The sequence below is a fragment of the Lynx canadensis genome, chromosome A1 (assembly GCF_007474595.2).
Source record: "Lynx canadensis isolate LIC74 chromosome A1, mLynCan4.pri.v2, whole genome shotgun sequence".
NCBI lineage: Eukaryota > Metazoa > Chordata > Mammalia > Carnivora > Felidae > Lynx > Lynx canadensis.
Window position 1 is genome coordinate 122,713,233 of NC_044303.2, and position 25,718 is coordinate 122,738,950.

Below are 25,718 nucleotides of genomic sequence, written 5' to 3' on the forward strand. Positions count from 1 at the left end.
TATCAATAATAGCCAAGCTATGGAGAGAGCCCAAACTATTTGAGAGAGCCCAGATGTCCATCGACTGATAGATGGATAAAGAAGATGTGGTATACATATACAATGGAATATTACTTAGCCATCAAAAAGAATGAAATCTTGCAATTTGCAATGACATGGATGGAGCTAGAGGGTATTATGCTAAGTGAAATGAGTCAGTCAGAAAAAGACAAATACATATTCTTTTTTTTTTAAATTTTTTTTTTCAACGTTTATTTATTTTTGGGACAGAGAGAGACAGAGCATGAACGGGGGAGGGGCAGAGAGAGAGGGAGACACAGAATCGGAAACAGGCTCCAGGCTCTGAGCCATCAGCCCAGAGCCTGACGCGGGGCTCGAACTCCCGGACCGCGAGATCGTGACCTGGCTGAAGTCGGACGCTCAACCGACTGCGCCACCCAGGCGCCCCGACAAATACATATTCTTTGACTCATATGTGGAATTTAAGAAACAAAACAGATGAACATACGGGAATGGAGGCAGGAGGAGAAAGAGGGAAACAAACCAGAAGTGACTCTTAAAGATACAGAACAAACTGAGGATTAATGGAGGGAGGTGGGTGAGGGAGGGGCTAGATGGTGGATTAATGAAGACATTTGTTGTGATAAGCACTTGGTGTTGAATGTAAACCTAAAACCAATATTGCACTGTATGCAAACTAAAATTTTAATTTAAAAAATACAAGTAAATTTGTAATAAAACTCCTATTAGCAGAAATAGGTCCTGTAGTTTATCTTTATGATAAATTACCATTCAAAGAATTCCTGGTCACTGGATATTTATTTACGTGTTTCCTCCTGCAAATTTACACTGATTTCTGTTCATTCATTCTGGAAGTGTCTGAGGATATTCACTTCCCTGCATTTTCAGCAGGGCTGAACAATGAATATCTTTAATCTTCCTGAAAAGATGATTTAAAATGATCCCTCATTATGATACTGATACTACACTTCTCTGACTTATTCTATAAATTGTCTGTGCATGCTCCTTGCTCATTTTCTATTAGGGTGTTAATATGTTTATCCTATCCTGATATTTCTTATTAATTATATAAAATAATATTTTATTAATTATATAAAAATTCTAGCCCCTTATATGTTCAGAATATTACAGGGTATCCTATGTGTTATAAATATGATATTCTAATTTTCCATTTACTATTATTCTTATGACATTTTTCATATAAAGAACTATTTTCTAATATCATCCTACCATTGGTCTTTTTTATAGTTTTTACCTTTGATGCTATTCTTAGTGGGACCTTCTTACCTCCAGATTTTGGATATGATTACCTAATATTTTTATTATTGTTATATTTTCACATTTTTCGTTATTCCAGTTACATATAATCCTGACTAAAGATGTGTCATAAGGATCTGACTTTGGTTTTTGTTAGATCATTACATTAAATAATTGTTTTGAGACAACATATCAAATAAGACCCTTTCATATTGATTTATAGTATGTTCATCATGAACTAAATATCCTTATATACTAGTGTCTACATTATGTGGTTTTCAAATCTTAATTGTAGCTTTATAATAATATTGAATACATGAGATGCAGGTCTATGTCTTTGTTTTCAGAAAACCTTTATTACTCACAGATTTTTTTGGTAGATGAAATTTAGACTATGTTTTGTAAGTTTCACTCATTATTTCTATTGCATTACATTTATGGATTAGGTTTTGGGCCCTTGCTTCTTCTTTATTTCTTGACCGAGAATCTAATATCTAGGTGTTCTAAAACCTGAAAACCAAATAATGGAAATCCAGATAGCAAATAGACACATTAAAATGTGTTCAGGCTTGTTAGTAGTCAGGAGGTTGCCAATTTAAACCACAATGAAAGATCAGTACACACTTAGTAGACTAGCAGAATTCAAAAAGTCAGCTAACACCAAGTGTGGGTAAGGACGCTGAGCAAAAAAAAAAAAACCAAACCAAAACAAAACAAAAACCCTCTCAATCACTGCTGGTCACGGTGTTAATTGGTACTACCACCGGGTTAAATATGTGAAGATGTGTATCCTATCCCCAGCATCTCCCCCTGCAGGAATGTACCCTACAGATGTGTGGACTTTAAGGAGTCTTACACGTATAGGAATGTTCATGGCAGCGTTGTTCATAACACTCCCAAGTTGAAAACACCCAGATGTTAGGTATTCTCTTAGCACAATGGCCTATTTATCCCTCAGAGTTCTCTGCTACTTCTCTGAGATGCCTGTGGCTTGTCACCCAGGGGAGTATCTGACATGACAACTATGAGGTACTGATAAGGGAAAGGGGAAATAAAGCCCATTCCATCCAGGGGCGGGTCGGGGGGGGGGGGACTGTGGGGTCAGGGTCATTGTCTCCTGAACTGCATGGAGACCTAGGACTTGCAGGAAGGATGCATTCACGCATGGGAGATGAATTTACGAGGGAATGAGGTCTGCCTAGTTCTGCTACCACAGGCTCTTCCCATTAGGGTCAGTCCTGGGCCTTGTGACGTCAACATTCTGTCCACAGGATTTGGCTTGGGACTTGAGTACCTGGGTAGGTCAGCCCCGGTGCAGGCCTCATGTCACACCGGTTTCCTTTGTCCAGAGGCAACACCTTACTACCAGAGGCTCGGGTCAGCTGTGTATAGCTTTTGACAAGTAAAATCCCCATTCCTATGAACGTTTGCCTCTCCAGAATGGGCACTGATGTTTGGAGCACTTTCTAGGTGCCAGGCACTGAACTGAGATTTTGGCATCTCATTTAATCTCTCACCTCTAGAAAGATCTCCTGCTTATTATTCTGACCTTGCTGATGAGGATTTCTCAAGTTCAGGCAGCTGACTCGTTCAAGGTCAGAACAAGTGGTAAAGGCAGGTTTTGAACCCAGACAGCATGGCTCCAGAGCTAATAATTACCACCATTGCTTGTTTACTTGACTCGTCATTATTTTTTCAACACGTTTTGTTGAGTGACTCTGCATGCCAGGTTCAATATGACACTAGAAATGTAGCGGTGAGCAAGCCACTCTTGCTTTGTGCCTCATCCCTCACGAGTTACGTGTGTTCCTGGAAGAGTATGGAGAAGGTCCACAGTGTGTCAAAGCGCTTAGAGAATGCATAACTAACTAGTCTACGGCCATACCACCCTGAATGCGCCCGATCTCGTCTGATCTCGGAAGCTAAGCAGGGTCTGGCCTGGTTAGTACTTGGATGGGAGAATGCATAACTAGGGGGTCACCAATGGGGGCCAAAATTGACTGTAGCTTTGCTTTGTTGTTGAAAGAGTCCTTTCAAACAACCATGTTACTAAGTGTGAGTTTCACACCTAATGAAAAACTTTACATCGTTCAGAATGTCGGCCCCCTCTCTCCTGCTCCCTCATCATCTGTAATAGCAGGCTGTAAATGCTGTCCTTGTGTCTTGTAACGACTCTGAGATGCCGAAGTAATCCGACGTATGGTGCACCAAATTCTAAGTGCATTTGCAGAAGTAATACAAATAAAGGTCCTTTAGTACCAACCTTCCAAATCAAGACAACAAATACCATCTTCTCGGCCGTTTGAATTTTAGCATCATCTGAACATTTGAGGCCTTATGGGATCCAATTTTTAATAGGTATATGATATAAACGAGAGCAGAATTTGCCCATCAAGGTCTGTGCTTGCCCGTATGTGGGTTGATGAATTAGTCTACTGAGACTAGGAAATTGACATTTTTGCCTGCTGTGAGCAATCGAGCAGTGGATGATAAACATCCAAACAGTGTTTATTCCTTTATTTACCCTGGTAATGTGCCTTAGGAGGAACATGTTGGGAAAAGGGATCCGTTAATGGATCAGGGAATAAAACTGACCTGACTTCTCTGTGTTTTCAGCACCTGAGATGTTCAACTCCAGAAGAGAAACGGGCTATGCCTTTGCTGTTGACTGGTGGTCCCTGGGAGTGACGGCATATGAGCTCCTCAGAGGCCGGGTATGGGAGAATCGCAGTTTTCTTTGGTTCCTCTTCCGTCAAGTTTCCTTTTTAGAATGGAAGAATGGATTTTTTTTTTTTTTTTTTTTTTTTTTTTTTTTTTTTGGCTAAACTCAAGCAGTTTGTTTGCAGGGTGAAAGCATTATGCCATGTGATGCTTGGGACTTCTGCACATTCACTCTCCCACATATGGAGCCAAGCATGTGAGTTAGTATTAAACGCAGATAAAATCAAATAATATGGATATTATAAACTGCCAGAGAGGGAAAATCAGTGCACCTCACTAAATAGCTTGTGTAAATATATTTGTTTGTTTAAAGAAAATCATTTGGTGTGACAGTACAGGACTCTAACATAGACATGCTTCCCTAAGGCAAGTGTGAATTATTAACACAACACAATTCATGCCCTGTCTTGTTGGTTCCTCTCTGTCATCAGGCCCCTGGGTTCTGAGTTCAGTGGAAAATGAGAGTGTTTCCTTTTAAAGAAGACTTTCCTTAAACTAGGAAAATGCCTAGAGAGAATTTTGCCAAGAGAATATTTTTTCCCTCCCTCCCATATCATATTACCTCTGTTGTACTTCCCTGTGATGTGCTGTATTAACGCTGTCAGATTCACTTTTCTTTTTTCTTTTCTTTTCTTTTCTCTTCTCTTCTCTTCTCTTGTCTTCTTTTCTTTTCTTTTCTTTTTTCTTTCTTCCTTTCTTTTGTTTTGGAAAGTTGAAGGAAAGTTACTATTAGATTATTGAATTTAAATCCACTCTGTCAAGTATTGCTCTGGTGAGTTTTTCAAGGCCTATCATTTTTTATGTTTTTATCTCTTCTATATTATTAAATTACAAATTCATGAAAGGTGAAACATGTACCTTATACAGTTTGGTATTATTCCCAGTATTTAACTTTAGATAGATACATAACAGGTGTGTATTGAATGAATGGGGGAATAAGCCACTCCATATCAATCTTGCCACATTCTCAGAAAGAATCGCCATGTAGGCTACAGGTAATTATGTTTCAAAATGCAGCTAATCACATTTAATTGCAACTATCAACACAACTAAGCCACAGAGGAAGGGTGCTAAACAATGATTTCGTCTACATTTACAAATTCTTGTTTACAGAAAGATACATGCCTCAAAGATATGCTTGACATCTCCGTGGTTTCTGAACTTCATTGCAGTCTTGGTGAATGGGTGGGTCTCTTAACTATTAACCTGCTTGGTCTGCCTTTTCTGCCTTTGTGTTATCCTTGTTAGGTTCTGATGGGTACACACACAGTTTTACACTAATTGTACATCCTTAGCTGCAACTAACTCTATTGCTTTTGTACTCCTGAAATATGACTATAATCACACCTCATTTTCTCCCATCTAATGTTTTACCTTTGCCACCTTATACATTCTTCATATTCTTGCTTTTATATGCTGCCAAAGAATTATTTCATATATCCTGTCATTGCATACTGTATTACTTTAATAGTATATGTTCCATTGATTTAGGGGTGTTCAGTGGATATAAATATTTACAGGTTTTGTAAATAGACTATAGGCTTCACCAATGTAGAAATAATGTGTCTTATTCTTCACTGAATCCCCAGTGCCCAACAGAGGTGCTGGAACATCATGAGCATTCAATAAATATTTGGAAAATGAATAAATGTACAATTCTGGTAGCTGATGAATTAACATGGATTTTAAATTTTTGAACTAGAAAAATAAGTTATTTTTTAGGCAAAGATGATGATTGACTATTTTTAATAAGTGGACAGACCATGAGGATGTTTTTTAATACTACCTTCAGTCACATGGCCTTCTAAAGTAAATGGAAAAAAAGCCCACTTAAACCAGTTAGTTACCTGTGGCGTTCATCAGTTAATGTATTCATTTATCGAATCATGTTATGTTTCTAGCTGTCTGAGAAACAGTAAGTTTAGAAGGAGAAATGAAGAAAATTAGAAAAAAGAAAAGATGTATGTGCGCATGCATAGAATCCTGGAAGCCGAAGTGTGCCGAACGTGTCCCAGCTCTTAATGGTGTACATGGAATGAGTCACACGTAGTGACCCACATTGCCCTTGGCTAGCAAACAGCCAATAAGCATTGAGTATGGTGACCAGGTACCTAGCATTTCTTTTCTGAGATTGAGTTCCATGGGTTATTTCCACTATATTGTTACCAAGACAAATGAATTACCTATAGTCCTTTATTCAGTCTTGTGGGAAGAAAATACATACGACTGTGTATGTTTAGACCTTGGATAAAAGAAATAAAGTCTGGCCAGTCTCCTTTTTAGAGGTCAACTCCTAGCAGTCTGTGGTTCCCCAAGTAACTTGACGTTGATATACCATGTGCAGAGTTAAGCCTTTCTTCACATCACCTCTATCCATGACTCACCTTGCTGTTCACTATTGACATTGGTATCCACCCTTGTTACCCCATGTTCAAGAGTGATGAAAATCTCTCTCCTGCATTGTGTGTGATATGTGTTAGCTGCTTTGTGGAGAATTTTACCCATGTTATGTGATTCAGTTTTTCCAACAATCTCACGTGGAGGTTTATTTTACAGATAAAGGAGCTTCATCTTACAGACGAAGGAACTGAAACTCCAATTGAGTGCCTTAATTTAGCACTCAATTCCTTTTTGCCTTCAAAGCTCAAACACTGAATTACATTACCTTTTTTTTTCTGCCAAGTTTTTATTTAAATTCCAGTTAGTTAACATACAGCATAATATTAGCTTCGGGTATAGAATTTAGTGAATCACCACTTGTATACAACACCCAGTGCTCATCACGAGTGCACTCCTTAATATCCATCACGTATTTAACCCATCTCCCCACCCACCTGTCCTCCAGTAACCACCAATTTGTTCTCTGTAGTTGAGAGTTTGTTGCTGGGGTTGCCATTCTTTTTTTACCCATTATCTTCATTTGTTTTGTTTCTTAAATTCCACATGAATGAAATCATATGGTATTTGTCTTTCTCTGACTTATTTCACTTAGCATGATACTCTCTGGCTCCATCCAAATCTTTGCGAATGGCATGATTTCATTCTTTTTGATGGCTGAGTAATATTCCTGTGTGTGTGTGTGTGTGTGTGTGTGTGTGTGTGTGTGTATACTACTTCTTTAGCCATTCATCAGTCTGTGGACATTTGGGCTGTTTCCATAATTTGGCTATTGTTGATAATGCTGCTATAAATATGTGGGTGCATGTATCCCTCCCAATTAGTACTTTTGTATCTTTTGGGTAAATACCTAATAGTGCTATTGCTGAGTCATAGGGTAGTCCTATTTTTAACTTTCTGAGGAACCTCCATACTGTTTTCCAGAGTGGCTGCCCCAGTTTCCACTCCCAGCAAAGTGTAAGAGGGTTCCCCTTTCTCTGCATCCTTGCCAACACCTGTTGTTTCCTGTATTGTTAATTTTAGCCATTTTAACTGGTGTGAAGGTATATCTCATTGCAGTTTTAATTTGTGTTTCCCTGATCATGAGTGATATGGAGTATCTTTTCATGTGTCTGTTAGCCATCTATAATTATGTTACTTTTTTTTTTTTGAGAGAAAGAAAGAGCACACGAGCAAGGGGAGGGGCAGACAGGGGGAAAGAGAGACAGAATCTTTCTTAAGCAGGCTCCGTGGCTCTGTGCGGAGCCCAATGTGGGGCTCGCTCCTACAACCCTGGGATCATGACCTAAGCCGAAATCAAGGGTCAGATGCTCAACTGACTGAGTCACCTAGGCACCCCCTCCCCATTACATTACCTTTAAATACTGATTCATAACAGGAAAAAAATAAACTTCTATTTCTTCCAATTTGTTTCATAGGCCCACAACCACTTATTAAGTATCTTGAAAGGGCCAGGCACTTGATAAATATACATGTCCATATTAACTGTCCCATTGTTGGTTAATCTAATATGGCAATTTTGTCCATTCAACAAACATGTAATGAGCACCTGTTAGGTCCAATGGATAAACATATGAGTATGGGATAATCTCTGGCCCTAAGTAGCTCACAGTTCGCATAAAAGATAAAATCCCACAAATCTAGTTTATGAAATAGAGAAATTAATATAGGTAAAGACTGCCCTCTAGTGGACAGCTGTGAAAAATATGACAAAGCCACTGTTTTGATTTCTTTTCCCCCAAGTTAAATCTATAGAAGAACTTGGTTCTCTCAGAAGTGAAAGTACTTTGCCTTATCATAAAATTCCCTACCCCTCTCCTTGGAACTAGCAACTTATAGCACTATGGACGGAGGATGAAGCTCTGTGGGTAACATTCTATCTTGAACTTATTATTGATTCAAACAAGTGCAAGGAGATGCAGAGTAAAATGCTGGATCTCCTTATAATCAACATGTAAGGGACAATTTTTTTTAAGTTCCATTTACTGAACACTTGTCCCATGTTTTATGTAAATACTTGTATAAGTTACCTTACAAAACAGTCCGAAATTGGTATCTCAGAGGTGGATTTAGCGTACAGAAATGTTTCATTTGGCCCAATGGACTTAGCTACTTCTAAAAATTCTGAGATTTCACAAGAAACTATAGATTTCTGGTGTCTTTTTTTTTTTTTTTTTAAGAGAGCTGGCAACAGATCACATTTGCATATGAAAACAACAATCAGCTGGAAGGGATTAGAAAATGATACTGAGATTTTAGTCCTTGAAAATTTAGCTCAGAAACATTTGCAAAGCAACATTTTTTTCTTTCCCTACAAAAATGAAGACTCTTACTGCTTCTCTCCCCCAAGAGACCATACCATATTCGCTCCGGTGCGTCCAGCAAGGAAATCGCACACATGTTTGAGACGGCTATTGTGACTTACCCTTCTGCCTGGTCACAGGAAATGGTGTCACTACTTAAGAAGGTAAGGAGGACAGCATGACAAAAGGAAGTGGTAAAAAGAAGCATGCTTTCTGGTTGGAGGGAAGTTAGTCTGCAATACTGGAGGCGGTCATGACAATGTACATTTCTAGAGTGGGCTTTGCACCCAACAGCTTTCAAACACATGGTTTCATGAAGGCAACACAGGTGTCCTCTTGCTCAGCCATCTCAAACTCAACTATGTCCAAGATGAAGTCCCTGACCTCTGTCTCCTGGACTTTGTGTGATGTTCCCTTTCTCGGTGACTGGCCTCTGCATCCATCCAGTTATGGAAGCCAGAAACGAGAAATGGTCTATCTCATCTCCCCCGTTTCCAATTCATCGCTAAGTTCTGTAATCTGATTTTGTAAATATCTCTTGAATCTGTCACTTCTCTTTATCTCTACTGCTATCCCCCCAGTCCTACTGCCATCACGTCCTGCCTTATAACTGGTTTGTCCTGTACACTTTTGCACACTCCAGTCTGTTCTCCCCCCTGCCCCATAACGATCTGTTCAAAGCAAAATTAATTGTCTTCTCATTGTTCTCAGAAAAAAGATCAGAATCGTTGGTATGGTATAAAGGTTCTAAAGCCTTTAAGCCACTCAAGCCTTATTTTGGACTTTTATTCTCCTTTTGACTACACATAAACTGCTTCAGCCTTCTTTTTCTCTTCTCCTTTTCCTCCTCCTCCTCACCAGCATCTGTCAATTTCTCACCACCAGACCTTTGCATTTGCTAGTCCCTCTGCCTGGAACAGTGCTCCCATCCCCAGCACTACCAGCTCCCTCCTTTATAAAAATCAGTGCTACTCACTGGGATTCATTGACTGGTTCAAGCTCATGCATTGCTTCCTACTCGTCCACAGGAAGTCCAGAAATTGAGAGAAGCCTTTAGAGATTGTTGTATCAGTTTGATACTGCTGATGCCTCTGAGTACATGGTCAGTGGACTCATCTCGAACAGGGTGTAACACAAGTCACAAGTTGTGCATGGTGTAACTCTGCATATTAGCCATGCACAGTAAGACCATGTATGGATCTCACTGGATTAGAAATTAAAACAAACAGAAATAAGTGGCCCTTCTATACAGTTTGAGAAGCACAGCTTTAGACTTCAGCTTAAATATCACTTCCTCAAGCAGCTTTCCTCTGTTATAAGCTCACATAGCAATGTCTTTCCTTCATATCATTGTTTTTAATTTGAAACTATGCATTGCATGTGTGTGATTCTTGGGTTAATGATTATTGTCCTCTAAGCCACATGAGGAGGCAGCATGTCAGGCTTCTTCACCATGCTATCCTCGGCATCTAGCACAGAATCTGACAGGTGGGAAAATCTGGTACTTGAATAAATGAGGTCCGTAGTGTCCGTCAGATTTTCCATGTTCATGGGAAAGATTAGTAGCAATTGTAGCAGCAGCTAAGTCATATGTATTGAATGATTATATGGAACAAAGAATGAGGAGCCCCAGAGGATGCACTTGGTTTTCTTCAAAGAGGGAAAATTACACAAGTCATGGCCAGTTAAGGACAAGAGCTTTGAGGGCCGAAGATTCATACTTGTACTTCTTGTCTTTGGGGTCAACTTCCCTGTTTTGGAATAGGGATATTGATAATGTCAAGAATAGTGGGGGCATTTTCCATAATCAGATTTTCCTCAGTTCCAAGAGAGCCCTCCTCACCCCACAATTACACCCTGATGATCCACAGCTATAGTCTCCAGGAATGTTCTCAAGGAGAACTGACATTTCCCATTTGGGCCACAGGACTGATGTGATACTGGCTCTAAGTGGTTATGTGAGGGGAAAATCTTTAATCCCTGTTAGTAAAACCCAAAACTGTAAACAGTAACCTTGGTTGCATCTTTGTCACACCCAGTATATTTTTATTAAGTATTAATATTAACAGTTGCTATAATATTAATAGCAAGAATTGCTACTAATTATTAATAATTATTAAATATTTGATGATGAATTAGCAATATGAACAGCTAAAACTTTTAGTAGGAAATGAATTTCATTTATAGAAATGCATGAGCATTCACCACCTAATAAGAACAGACCTTCTCTTAGGTACTTTGTGTACATGGCTCATTTAATCCTAGCTACAACCTTATGAAATAGACAATTATCCCTTCAATATATACTAAATGAAGATTGAGAGGACAAACTTGACCATAGTTAATAAAGTAGGGGAGTCAGGGGCACCTGGGTGGCTCAGTCGGTTGAGCTCCCGACTTGGGCTCAGGTCATGATCTCACAGTTTGTGGGTTCGAGCCCCACATCGGGTTCTGTGCTGACAGCTTGGAGCCTGCTTCAGATTCTGTGTCTCCCTGTCTCTCTGCCCCTCCCCCGCTCATGCTTTGTCTCTGTTTCTCAAAAATAAATAAATGTAAAAAAATTTTTTTAAATAAATAAAGTAGGGGAGTCAGGAATCAAAGGTATGATTGACTCAGTAGGACAGTCTATTTTCACTCACAACACTGCAAAAACCAACTTATAGCTTATTCTATTCATGCATTATCGCATTATTTATGTATGTATTACCCATACTATTTGTTTATAGGGTGAAGGAAGGGGGACGCTGCCTTGTTTCCTTCAGTTCTACACCTGAAACCTTTTTTAGAAGGAATTTGTATGATTTTTTGCCCCACTTAGACTTTCATGATGATCTTGATATTTGTATTCCGTTGGCAGCTACTTGAGCTGAATCCAGACCAACGATTCTCTCACTTGTCCGACGTTCAGAACTTCCCATATATGAATGACATGAACTGGGATGCAGTTTTGCAGAAGAGGCTTATTCCAGGTTTTATTCCTAATGTGAGTCAATCCTAACCAACCCATCAAAACTCTCATTCAGTTACACACAGAGTCTCATTAGATAACCTCACCGGTGTCCGAAGACAGCCCCACTCCTGTCTTACAGATGAAAAGATGGTAAATGGGCCACCAAAGTTCATGTGGCTAGCAAGTGGCCAAGTGGGATTCTAACCCAGGTCTATCTGTGTCTGGAGTCCCAGCTCCTAACCATTTTTTGTGGCATGCTTCTACTGGAAGGAAGCTCTAGTCCTCCAAATAGTCATTCCCAGGAATTTTCTCATTGAGGAAACAGTGTTTTCTCTGATTTCAAAGATATAGAAATTTGTGTCCATGGAGTTGTGTGAGTCACAGCATTGAAAATGTTGGATTTATTTTTACCATTCACCCCTCTTCCTTAGGTGGTTCTCTGCCACAGAGCCATACTTGTAAGCACTAATAGCCAAAGGGAAATAATTCCCACTGGATGACTACCTGGCTGAGGGACATCTGTGGCCTTCTGCAGACTGCTGGTAAAGCTGGAGTCCAGAAGCTTCGGCCACAGGGCCCACATGAGGCCTCTAGCTTCCCTCTTCTAGTCTAATTCTACACATTCAGTATCAGGTAGATCAGCAGGATAATGAACTCCTAAAGGGGACAGTTGAGACAGTTCAGAGTTTTCTGTTCAGCCCAAGGGAGGCGCAAGCTTTGGGCTTGTGGGGGTGTGATCTTTCATGTGCAAATAGAGGCATGGATGGGTGGGTCGGGTGAAGGTGCAAGGTGGGCGACACGAGTGGGCAGTGTGGTGGAGTTTTGGGGCAAGGAGTTGCTACCTCATGGAACAAGAGGGTAGGTCTAGATCTCACTTGGCCACGTTGCAGAATCTGGTAGGGGCAGGTGTACCTTGGCTGATGGACGTATGACACCATGGAGCTCTAGACCCATCTCCTGTTGCTTCCATTCTTCCTCCTACACGCCACACCACAGCAATTAGCCATTGATGCTGCCTCAGGAGGGGTTCTACATATGATTCTCTGACTTTATTGTCAATCTGAATCACCTGGGGAGGTTGTTAAAAATGTACTTTCCTCAGCCTCATGTTCAGAAACGCTGACTCTGGAGGTCTGGCTGGGGAAATGAGAAGTTGGGCAAACAACTCAGGTGATTCTGATCTATGTGATCATTAGAACACACTTTGAGAAACCTAATTTACAAGCTCAAACTTTAGGAAGATAACTATTATTTGATCTCCTTTCTCACTCACTGAGGGCTCATGGGGAGTTTAGAAAATATACAAAATAGAAAATCAAAAAAGAGTATGAAAAACAATGCTGGCAATAAATTATCTGAAACCAAGGAGGAATCACAGCTCCTTATTCTTGGATGGCTCCATCAAAACTAGGTGTTATTCTTGCCATTTTTCCTGGTGTATTTGTAGAATGATACGGAATCAAAGGAGTGAGCCAACTTGTCTTTCTTGCAGAAAGGCAGGCTGAATTGCGACCCCACCTTTGAACTTGAAGAAATGATTTTGGAGTCCAAACCTCTTCACAAGAAAAAGAAGCGCCTGGCAAAGAAGGAGAAGGAGATGAGGAAATGTGAATCCTCTCAGGTAAGCAGGTCCCCGCCAGACTCAGAGTCATGGGACTCTTCCTGATGGCCATGGTTTGTGGGAGAGCTTCTGGTGGGAGGTCCCCTCAACATGCCCCGTTTCTGCTTTGTGAATGCACAGAGTCACTGAGCCCTGGGCCTTCTGAAATGGCAGGCAGGGGCAGCTGTGGGGACCCAAGCCAAGCAGAATGTTTCACTGCAGATTCTCTAGCTCTGTCATTAACTGTATTCGGTCATTGACCTCTTCAAACTCTCATTTCAAATTTTACAATTTCCTGGGGGAGCCTCCAATTGGCCAAGCCTCAATGAGGTGACTCCTCCTAAAATTACAGGCAAGGGGCTGGTTCTAAAGTACACATGTGACTGTTTGGGGCCCCCCTCCAACCTTAGAGGTGGTGCCTATTCTTTGCCACAAGCAAAATTTCATTATATCCGGCCAAGCAGAAGTGAAGAGTGTCTATTCACAGAAAAAATTGAATTCTTATGGAGGCTATGGCTGGATTTCAGGCTGTGTTAAAATTGTTTTGTGACTATATTATTCTCTGCTAGTTGGAGCTCAGATTTCAATGCAGTCACTTGCAGGGACTCAGGAGAATTTGAGACTCACATGTGGTTCTGTGTATTATAATGATGGTGAAGTAGTAAACATTCCCTTTGCATCTAATGGTCATCCATCTATCCATATACCCATCCATTCTTCCCCCTGCCTGCCCACCACTCAGCTAATGGTCATCCATCCTTTCATCCATCCATTCATTTAGGCTGCTTTTGTTGAGTATATATTATCTACCAGGCCCATTGCACTGAAGATTTTATGAATGAGACAGAATCCCTGCATTCAATGACATCCCTGTCCTCGAAGGTAGCTCTGCAAACAAATAAATATTCTCAATGTCCTTAATGTCTCCAGTCCTCCAGGGCGACTATATCCTGTAACAGCCAATCTACCAAAGTCCACATCCTTTCTGTTCACAGAATGGGCCTCTTGCCAAATGCCCACCTGTAAATATTTTCTGCAGCCCTCCAAGGAATGTTCAGCTCTGTCACAGATTCATCTTACTTGTTGCTTCGCCACACCTTCCTCCTGATGATCTGTTCTTCACATCATAACCAACTAGCTTCTCCAGACTTGCTCCTGCCTATGCACCTGTAGAGCTTGCCTACACAGGCTTCTCTGTGAACAGGCCGCCAAATGTAGCCAAGACCAAGAGAACATATCTATTACAAGTATTCTAAAGTTTCAGTGATGGCAGCAGTTTGTGAATAACCTTTGACTGTGCCTCACATGTTCTACCCGGTATGTCTACCTTTCCATCCATCCTTGTACTATGTCATTCTTGTCTTCGCTCAAAACCCTCTAACCACAAAGATCCTATAGGTATCTGACCCTCAATAACTACTGGTTTTGTCCTTCTTTAGGACCCTTGCTCTTCCCTTTTCCTTCAATGCTCTACTCTCAGCTCTTTACATAGGAGGTTTCTGAAGATAAGGTCCTTCACAACTGCTCTCTTTCTCAGCCCCTATTTCTAATCACTTCATGACATTAACGTAACTTATAAGTATTTATGTGTTTGTGTTTCTTTTTCTGTCCCACTAAAATGAATTCTTCTTGTGGGAGAAGACCAGGTCTTACCCACCAGTGTCTTCATGGTAATGCCTTAAAAGAGTATTAATACAGTATAGATTCAATAAATAAGAGCATCGGGATACTGGAAGGAAAGAAAACTTTATAACTGGACAGTGAAAATTAGGCACTGCTGTTCTTAGAGTTACAAGGTCATGCTACCCCACCAGATATTCTTCCCGGAGCCACCTCTTATCCTAGTTCTTCCCCACATCCAGCCCCTGGAAGCCTCTGTCCTGATGGGAAAGGCTATAAGCCACTTACCCACAGTACAGAGCTTAGCATTTTCTAAAACCATGCAAAAGAAGGAAACTGTTTCCTCTTTCTTCCAGGCTTCACATCAACCTCAAAATCATTTACCAAGAAGTGGCTTTGCCTATAACAAAAACAGGCCCTTCCATCTCTAATCAGAGAAGTGTACATCCTCTTGGTCTTTTTGTTTTGTTTTAACATTTATTTATTTTGAGAGAGAGAAAGAGGGAGTGCGATCTGGGGAGGGGCAGAGAGAGGGGGAGAGAGAATCCCAAGCAGGCTCTGCGTGGTCTGCACAGAGCCCAACACAGGGCTTGAAGTCACAAACCTTGAGATTGTGACCTCACCTAAAATCAAGAGTTAGGTCCTTAACAGACTGAGCCACCCAGGCGCCCCTTCATTTTGTTTTGTTTTTAAATTTTTATTGGGGTAAAATATGTATAACATCAAATTTCCCACTTTAACCATTTTTAAGTGTACGATTCAGTGGCATTAAGTACATCCGTGATGTTGTACAGCCACCACCACTATTTATTTCCATAAGTTTTTGTTACCTAAACCCCATTTGTTTTTTCTTTAATTTCTTTCAGCAATGTTTTGTACTTTTGAGAGTACAAAGTTTTCACCTTGGTTATACTTATTCCGAAGTATTTTATTCTTTTGAACACTATGGAAATTGAATTATTAACTTCCTTTTTGGATTGTTAATTACCGGTGTATAGAAACACAGCCAATTATTCTGAGTTGATTTGTTTACTGCAATTTTACTGAATTCATTTATCAGCTTTACAGTTTCCTTGTGGGTTCTATGGGACTTCCTCCCTCTAAGACCATGTCATCTGCAAATAAGGATAGCTTTACTCCTGCCTTTGCAGTTTGGATGCCTTCTTTCCTTTTCTTTCCTAACTGCTCTGGCTAGAAATTCTAGGACATTATTGAATAGCAATGGTAAGAGCAGGCATCTTTGTCTTTTTTCTGATCTTAGTGGGAAATACTTTCATCTTTTACCATTGAGAATTGTGTTAGCTGTGAGTTTTTTGTAAATGTCGTTTAGCTTGTTGAAGAAGTATACTTCAACTCCTAGTTTTTTAATGTTTTTCTCTTGAAGGGCTTCGGATTTTGTCAAATGCCTCTTCTGGGTCAAATGAGATAATCTTGTGCATTTGTCTTTTCTTAGTTCTATTAATGTGATGTGTTATGTTGGCTGGTTGTCTTATGGTGAACCATTCTCACACTCCTGGGATAAATCCCACTTGCTCATCGTGTATAATCTTTCAATATGCTGCTGGATTCCAATTGCTAGTATATTGTTGAAGATTCTTGCATCTATATTCATAATGAAAATTGTCCTATAATTTACTTTTGATGTCTTTAGCTGTTTTGCTATTGGGGTAAAGCTGGGCTCATAGAATGAGTTAGTGTTCCCTCTTCTGTCTTTTCAGAAGAGTTTGAGAAAGATTGGTGTTATTTCTTCTTTAAACATTCAGTAGAATTTACTGCTGAAGACATCAGATTCTGGGCTTTTGTTTGTTAGAAAGTTTGCATTTCGGATTCTTACTTGTAGTTACCATTTACTTGTTACAGGTCTGTGAGATATTTTATTTTTTCTGAAGTCAAGGTAGGTAATTTGTGTTCTTCTAGAGCTCAGTTATTTGCATCTTTTTTATGTATGGCTAAACATTTGCCAATCTTGTTAATCTTTTCAAAGAAATTACTTTTGATGCCATTATGTTTATTCTCTATTTCATTTGTCTTTGCTCTCATCTTTATTATTTCATTCTGCCAGATTTGGGTTTATTTTGCTTTTCTTTTTCTAATTCATAAGAGTATGAAGTTAGGTTACTGATGTGGGATATTTCTTCTTCTCTAATGTAGACATTTACATCTATAAAACACCCTCTGAGCATTATCTTCAATGCATTCCCTAAGTTCTAATATCTTGGGTTTGTTTGTTTTTATTTATTTATCTTGGAGTATTTTCTACTTCTTGTGATCATTTTTGATACAATTGTTGTTTAAGAATGTGGTATTTAATTTCCACATATTTGTGAATTTTCCAGTTTTACTTCTGTTGTTGATTTCTACCTTCATTTTGTTGTAGTCAGAGAAGATAACTTGTAAGATTTTAATCTTTTAAAATTTATTGAGAATGTTTTGTGGCCTAACATATGGTTTCCTCCCATGATTTCTTTTAACTCTTTGAGCATATTTAAGACAGTTGTTTTCAGGGTGCCTGGGTGGCTCAGTCAGTTGAGCATCTGACTCTTGATTTCAGCTCAGGTAATGACCCCAGGATCATGGGATGGAGCCCCACCTTGGGCTCTGCACTGACAGCATGGAGCCTGCTTGGGATTCTCTCTCCCATTCTCTCTGCCCCTCCCCTGTGCTCGCTTGCTGTCTCTCTCTCTCTCAAAATATATAAACAAAGTTGGAAAAAAGAAAGATAGTTGTTTTAAAGTCTCCATCTAGTATACCCACTGTTTGGGCTTCCTCAGGGATGATTTCCGTCAATTGATTGTGTTCTTCTGAATTGACCCTACTTTCCTGTTTCTTTGCATGCCTTGTGGTTTCATTGTCAAACACTTGACATTTGAATTTCGTAAGGCAGTATTCTCTCCTTCCATAGGGCTTGCTGTTTTACGATTGTTGAAGGCTATACTTGTCCCTTTTTAAGTAACTTTTACAAACTACTTTTGCAAATACTGTATTCCTTGTCATGTGTCATCCCTGCAGTTCCTGTTATGTTAGCTTGTGTTTAGCTAATATTTTGACAGAGATTCCCTTGAACACCAGGAGCATTTTTTAAGTTGCGTTTTTTCTTGATTTAGTGTTTCCTTGGTTAAAAAACCTTTGATTGCATTCCAAAATTCTGACAAAGTTAGCTCTGACAGTTTCTGCTTGTTTTTTATGTTTCTGTTGATTGGAGCTTGGCACTGCCTACTCTAATTTTTTGTTTTAGTTCCTCCTAATCTTGTACCCTATGTTTAAAAATAAAAATTATTTTGCTTCAAAATAAAAGTTAGTGGGGCGCCTGGGTGGCGCAGTCGGTTAAGCATCCGACTTCAGCCAGGTCACGATCTCGCGGTCCGTGAGTTCGAGCCCCGCGTCAGGCTCTGGGCTGATGGCTCGGAGCCTGGAGCCTGTTTCAGATTCTGTGTCTCCCTCTCTCTCTGCCCCTCCCCTGTTCATGCTCTGTCTCTCTCTGTCCCAAAAATAAATAAAAATGTTGAAAAAAAAAATTAAAAAAAATAAAAATAAAAATAAAGGTTAGTATTCTCCCAAAGAAGAATCAGAAGGATCGTGAATTTCAAAAGAGTACTCTATCTCTACTCTTTGACATCAAGTTTTTAAAAATGTGAGGATCAATCTTAGCCACTCATTACAGTATTACCATGTTCCTTTATTCATTCATTCATTCATTCATTCATTCATTCATTCATTCAATACATGATTATAAAGTGCCTGCTATGTCAGGAAATGTCTCTGTCTTGCTAGTCATTGCTACCCTTAGATGTACGAAGTGCTCTGGAATTATTTAGGGATCCTAAATGAGGGTCCAGGAAAGGCTTTCCAGAAGAGGAAGCATTTGATCTGGTTCCTCTAGGTTGAATAGGGGTAGCCAAGCAGAAAACAAAGGATAAGGGCATTTCAGAACTGGTATATCCTGAGAGTATAGATATGCCTTCATTATTTTAAAAGAAATGAAATGACAGATGGTTGCCATTGGTAGGAAATACCCATGCTGTGTTCAAGAGGCCTGTGCTGTTTGCTCACCCTCTGCCCCTTCAATCTCATCCAGAGACATATCCCAAGGCATCGTATTCCTCCAACCAAATCTCACAAGAATGCCTACCACAGCAACATCAATGCTTACCTGTATCCCCCCCAGTCTCCATTTCTGTCCCACTGTAGCTCAAACTCACTGTACTGCTCTAGGAGCTGATTCATCACTGCTTAGGCACCATATTAGAAAAGACTCAGGTGTATTGACAAGAAAACCCTACTCAAGCCACAAGCCTGGAAAAGAGGTCAGGAATTCAGCTATGATCTTTTTAGTGATAATTCATGGTCTCCTACTACTCACTCAGTCTTTAAATCCTGCTTCCCAGTTGGGGAAAAAAGGTTCACGACAAAACCATCAGCTTATCTTCTCCTCATTCCATCCATTTTCTTATTTGCATTTCATCAAAATGGAAATCTTTAACATAATTTTTAGCCCAACTAATTTTATTAATGGAGCCATCATTTCCATTTAAAGATGTACTTTAAATATCCTGCAAACCTGTTAACCTGTTGTTTTATCTGGTCTGTTTGTTTTGGTTAAATTATTTTAAGAGATGCTAGGGAAAGAGAGAGAGATAATTTTCATTATATATATATATATATATCCTCTGGATATATATATATATCCTAAAAACCTTTATTAAGGGGAAGAGCCCTACATTGCGTATTTTGTGTATAGGAAAACAAAACATTGTTTTTTTAATATATTTGATTTTATATATATTTTATATTTATACAATAATATATAATACTTGATATATAAATACACATATCTAAATGAATAACTGTATAAATATAAATATATATTTATGTATATACCCACAAAAATAGGTATAACTCTAGTAGAGTTGTTTTGCTTTTGTTTTTTAACTTTTTCATGTGGGAAAAGAGGTGAAGGGAGTTGTGCCTCAGATGCCTTCTGAACTTGTAAAGGTAATCTATGCAGATATGTCTTAGGGGAAAGTGATATAAATGTAAATACTATCACCAGGCCAATGTGTTATTCAGTAAGAGATCCACTCAGCATCAAGACATGCTAGAGGGTAGGATTTATTTTCACAGGGCTTACTACCAACCTCTTATGTCCAAAAATCTTACAAGAGACTTTTTTAGAAATATCTGCTAGAATATGTTTTTTGTGTTGTTTTTGTTTGTTTTTGTTTTGCCTTAATGATGAAGACCTCTTATCTGTGGCTCTAAGGAAGAGGGAACATTTTCTTCTTTTGTAGACTTCTTTCACGGACTGCTGGGAGGGTCTTTGTGTTTCTAGACTAAGAAGTAGAATTGTCTTAGTACTGAGCACAAAAGCAGCAGCCTTGAAATGTTCTAAACTTGTAATGAGGATAATAAAGGGGTAGAGTTATCTTGTTAAAAGATGGAATGTGTAACTATCTGTAATGATGGTTTCAACATGTTGAATACTCAATGCTAATACAACTAGCAGAGGGGCAGGGGTATTGTTGATCTTCAATAGAGTGTTTGAAATCTGTTAGAGGGTACACATCCCTTCTTTCAGTGAGAGCTGTCATCTTTTGTGAATACCTCCTGTCATGTCCAGATGAGGCAGTGGCTGTAGTGGTTACTGAGTAAACAGCTATGTGGTTTTTTTGGAGTAATGATTTAACATTAACTTGTGTAATCTTTGTAAGCATTGATGCCTTTATTATATGGATAAAAAATAGGAATAGTAACAGGACACCTTGTAATTGATCTGAGAAGGAAGTAAGATAATGTTAGTAAGGCATAGTACCCACTAACTGGGTTAAGTTGTAGATTTAATAATGCCAAAAGCTTACCATATGATCCCTTGGACTTCTAGGCCCCCGCTATATCAGTGTTTCTCAACCTTAGCATCACATATAACCCATTTGGGAAAACTTCTTTTAGGATACTGGTGTCTGGATCCCACCCAAGATCGGTTACATTTGAATCTGGGAGTGTGGCTTGGGCATCAGTATTTTAAGAAGTTCTTCAGGTTGAGTTAAAAAGTTCTAAGGTTGAGATCCACTGGTATAGAATCCAGGATATGATTAAATAAAGTAAAAGCGTTAAATTTTTCCCTTTCCTCCTGTTTTCTCATTGATAAAATGGAGTTGATGTTGTTACACCCATTTCATAGACTTCTTCTGAGTCAATTAGTGCATGTAATGATTTGTCATTATGTTTTACTTTTCCATTCTACGTCCTGACTCCTAACTTCTTTCTTTCCCATGTTCATACTTTTCTTCATGTCAGATGCCTCTGCTTCTTTGCTTCCAGAATGTTCCCTATTTTATCCCTCTCTGCTCATCAACAGCTTTAAAGTATAGAAGTATAATTCTATAAAGTATAGAACCAAAAAGGTAGACATACTGTGTAGGTGGTCTGCTATTGAGGCAAATGACTTAAGTCCTCTTTTACCATCTGATTTCCACGTGCTCCAAACCCCTCAGATTTTTTTTTGTGCCCCCTCCTTGCATCCTGGTCTGCTCGCAGTTTGTTCTGCTCATCCCTGAGAAGTAAGTTCTAAGAGCTTTAACCAACCTTTCCTTCTCAGCCACTTAAGACAAACATTCATCCCCCCAGTCTGTTCACCTCCCGCTCCTTCCCCTCATTTTCCCCTTTTGGCTACTGTTGTTGAATTGTCCATGTCACTGCACATCTTAAACTTTTTCACCTAAAGCAGAGGAAAGAGAACACGTTAAATGTGAACCCTTCAAGGGCCAGGGGTGGGACTGTTGGGGTCTGCACTGCCGTATCACAAACTCCCCTCTGAGTATCTGTCTTATTATATCTTTAAGTTAAATAGACTTATGTGATAGAGAAAAAAAATTCACATGCATTTCTGCATTTTAGTTGATTACGGTCTTGATTTTTAATATTAAAATATTTTTAAATGTTAATATTTCAAAGTTTTTTAATGTTATATTTTTGTATCATTTTATATGTTCATATATGCATATATCTTTATATGTGTTTATATATTATATAGAAATATAGAAATATATTATTACATAATATTTACATATATTTTATATTTTATGCATGTTTATATAAATATTTTGTTAATATATAATATATGTATAAACATATATAAAATATTGTATACGTTTTATACATATATAACATATGTGTAAATATTATGTAATAATTTATGTATGCCTATGTATTTATATTTTATGTAATACTTTGATACTAAAAAAAAAAATTTGGTCAACTATACTCAAAGAAAAAAAAAATCCAACCTAAAAAAAACAAGCTAAACTAGCCAAGGAAAAAAGAGAAAGGACCCAAATCAATAAAATATAAATGAAAGAGGAGACATTACAACTGATAGCACAGAAATGCTAAGGAGCATAGAAAGCCACTATGAACAACTATACACAAACAAACTGGACAACCTAAAGAAATGTTTGTTTTGTTTTGTTTTTTACTAAGGAAAACTCTTAGTAACATACAACCTGCAAATTCTGAATCAGAAAGAAATTAAAGATCTGAACAGACCAATTATTAGTAAGGAAAATGAATCAGTAATCAAAGCTCTTCCACCAAAGAAAAGCCCAGGACAGATACTTTCAGGTGTTAATTTTACTAAACATTTAAAGAAGAATAAACACCAATTCTTCTCAAATTCTTCCAAAAAACCAAAGAGGAGGGGACACCCCTAATCCAATTTTATAACACTAGCATTACCCTGATACCAAAGCCAGAAAAAGACACTAAAAGAAAAGGAAACTCCAGGACAATATCCCTGATGAATACAAACACAAAATTCCTCAATAAAACACAAGCAAACTAAATTCAGAAGTACATTAAAAGGATCATTCACCATGGTCAAGTGGAATATATCCTTAGGACGCATAGATGGTTCAACATATGCAAATCAATAAATGTGAGATATCACACTGAATTGAAAGAGGAAAAATCACGTCATCTCAAGAGACACAGAAAAAGGATTTGACAAAATTCTACATCTGTCCGTGATAAAAACTCATAGCAAATTAGGTATCAAGGGAACATATCTCAACTTAATACAGCCATAAATGACTAGGCCACAGCTAACATCAGACTCAGTGGTGATATATTGAAAGCTTTTCTTCTAAGATCAGGAACAAGTCATGGGTGCCCACTCTCATCACTCCTATTCAACATAGCACAGAAGTGCTAGCCAGAGCAATCAAGCAACAAAAAGGTGTAAAAGCCATTAAAATTGGAAAGGAAGAAGTAAAATTGCCTATTTGCAGATGACGTGATTTTATATACAGAAAATTGTAAAGACTTCACCAAGAAACTGTTAGATCTAATCAATAAATTCAGTAAAATCGCAGGATACAAAATTAACACACAGTAGCATTTCTATACCCTAACGGTGAATTATCTGAAAAAAAATCAATCCCATTTACTTCAGCATCAACAAGCAATAAAATACTTAAGAATGAATTTAACCAAGGAGGTGAAAGATGTTTACACTGAAAACCATAAGACACTGATGAAAGAAATTAAAGACAACACAAATAAATGGAAAGGAATCCTGTGTTCATGGAATGGAAGAATTAGCATTATTAAATGTCCATACCAGCCAAAGCCATCTAAAGATTCAATGCAATTGCTATCAAAATTCCAATGGGATTTGTACAGAAGTAGAAAAAAAAATCCTATCTATATGGCACCACCAAAGATCCCAAATAGGCAAAGCAATCTTGAGAAAGAAGAACAAAGCAGGAAGCATCATATTTCCTTGTTTCAAGCTATACTACAAAGCTGTAGTAATCAAAACAGTATGGTACATACACATAGACCAATGGAATAGAATCAAGGGCCCAGAAATATACCCATACAAATACATACAACTAATGCTTGACAAGGGAGCCAAAAATATTCAGTGGACAAAAGACAGTCTCTTCAATAAATGGTGCTGGGAAAACTGGACATACACATGTAAAAAATATGAAACTAGACCCCTAGATCTTATAAAAATTAACTCCCCGAGATTAACTCAAAATGGATTAAAGACTTTAAGACCAGAAACTATAAAACTCCTGGAAGAAAAAGTAGGATGAAAGCTGCTTGACATGGGCCTTGACAATGAGTTTTTGGATATAACACCTTAAGCACTCACAACAAAATAGAAAATCAACAAGTAGGATTGCATCAGACTAAAAAGCCTCTGCACAACAAAAGAAGTACTACCAGTAAAATAAAAAGACAAGTTATGAAATGGGAAAAAATATCTGCAAATCATTTATCTGATAAAGTGTTAATATCCAAAATATGTAAAACTCCTACAACTCAAAAGCAAAAACAGCAATAAACCCCCCAAATAATCCAATTCAAAAATGGGCAAAGGACCTAACTAGACATTTTTCCAAAGGAGATATATGAAGGCCAAGACGTACACAAAAAAAGGTGCTTGACATTACAAATAATCAGTGAAATGCAAATCAAAACCACAAAAAATTGTCACCACACACACCAAAAAGACAAGAAATACCAAGTTGTGGCAAGGATATGGAGAAAAAGGAACTCTTATACATTGTTAGTGGGTATGTAAATTGTTGCGGCCACTATGGAAAACAGTATGAAGCTTCCTCAAAAAATTAAAAATAGAACTACCCTATGATCCAGCAATTCCAGTTCTGAGATACATTGAAAGGAAACAAAAATACTGTGTTGAAGAGACATCTACACCCCTGTGTTCACTGCAGCATTGTTTACAATAGCAAAGATAAAGAAACAGCAATGGATGATGTAGTATGCATACACACACACACACACGCACGCGCGCACACACACACACACACACACACACACACACACACACACACACACACCAGAATATTATTCAGCCTTTAAGAAGAAAGAAATCTTGCCATTTGCAACAACATGGATGGACCTTGAGGGTCTTATGCTATGTGAAATAAGTCAAACAGAATGACAAATACTATGATTGTATGTGGTATCAATCCAACCAACAACCTCATAGAAAACACACCTTTGGAGTGACCAGAAGCAGGGGGCTGGGGTTTGGGTAATTGGATGAAGGGGGTCAAAAGGTGTAAACTTACAGTTATAAGAAAAATAAGCACCAGGGTTATAATATACAACATGATGACTGTAGCTAAAGTTGCTGTATGATCTATAGAAAAATGTTAAGACAGTAAATCCTAAGAGTTCTTATCACAAGGAAAAACCATTTTCTTCTTTTTTCTTTTTTCAATCTATGTGATGATAGATTTTTCTGAATTTATTGTGGTAATCATTTCACAATATATGAAAGTCAAGACATTATGCTGTCCACCTTAAAATGATACAGGGCTATATACCAATTATATCTCAATAAAACTAGGGAAAAGCGAAAAACTGTAATAAAGATGATTCTAAGAATACTATGAATAAGCTGTATAATAGATATGTGTTTATATAAACATATACAAATTTTTAAATAAAAATCTTGGGGTAAAGCTGCTTCCAAGAAGCTGTATCAGATTATGTTTGTCCCACAGTTTCATTTCCCCCATGACTGACAGTAGAAACCCTCAGGGTTACAAATCCCCCATTTTGAGAACAAGAGTAAGTTCAGCAGAATCTTCTTTCCCTTTGTCTTCCTCCCCTCCCCACTTCTCTGAAATTTCCTCTCCTTTTTGTTTTCCTCTTCTATCACCTAAACATTCACTCAGGAAACAAAATTCTCCAGTACATGAAGACTTGAATTTCCTAATTCCTAGATTAAAAAAAAAAATGAATGAATAAATAAGTATTTTCCCTCAGGGAATATTTTTCCATCAGAAGTAATTTGGAAGTATTTCACTGC

General features: G+C 38.3%; 1 protein-coding gene across 2 annotated transcripts in view; it reads left to right on the forward strand.

The window, feature by feature from the left end:
- Positions 1-25,718, forward strand: part of STK32A (serine/threonine kinase 32A) — a 130,978-nt gene that overhangs the window by 100,625 nt on the left and 4,635 nt on the right. For both annotated transcript variants that reach the window (XM_032593137.1, XM_032593138.1), the window contains exons 7-10: positions 3,895-3,992; positions 8,747-8,863; positions 11,557-11,682; positions 13,142-13,270. In XM_032593137.1, coding sequence (XP_032449028.1) covers positions 3,895-3,992; positions 8,747-8,863; positions 11,557-11,682; positions 13,142-13,270 — 470 coding nt within the window. The remainder of the gene's footprint in view (positions 1-3,894; positions 3,993-8,746; positions 8,864-11,556; positions 11,683-13,141; positions 13,271-25,718) is intronic.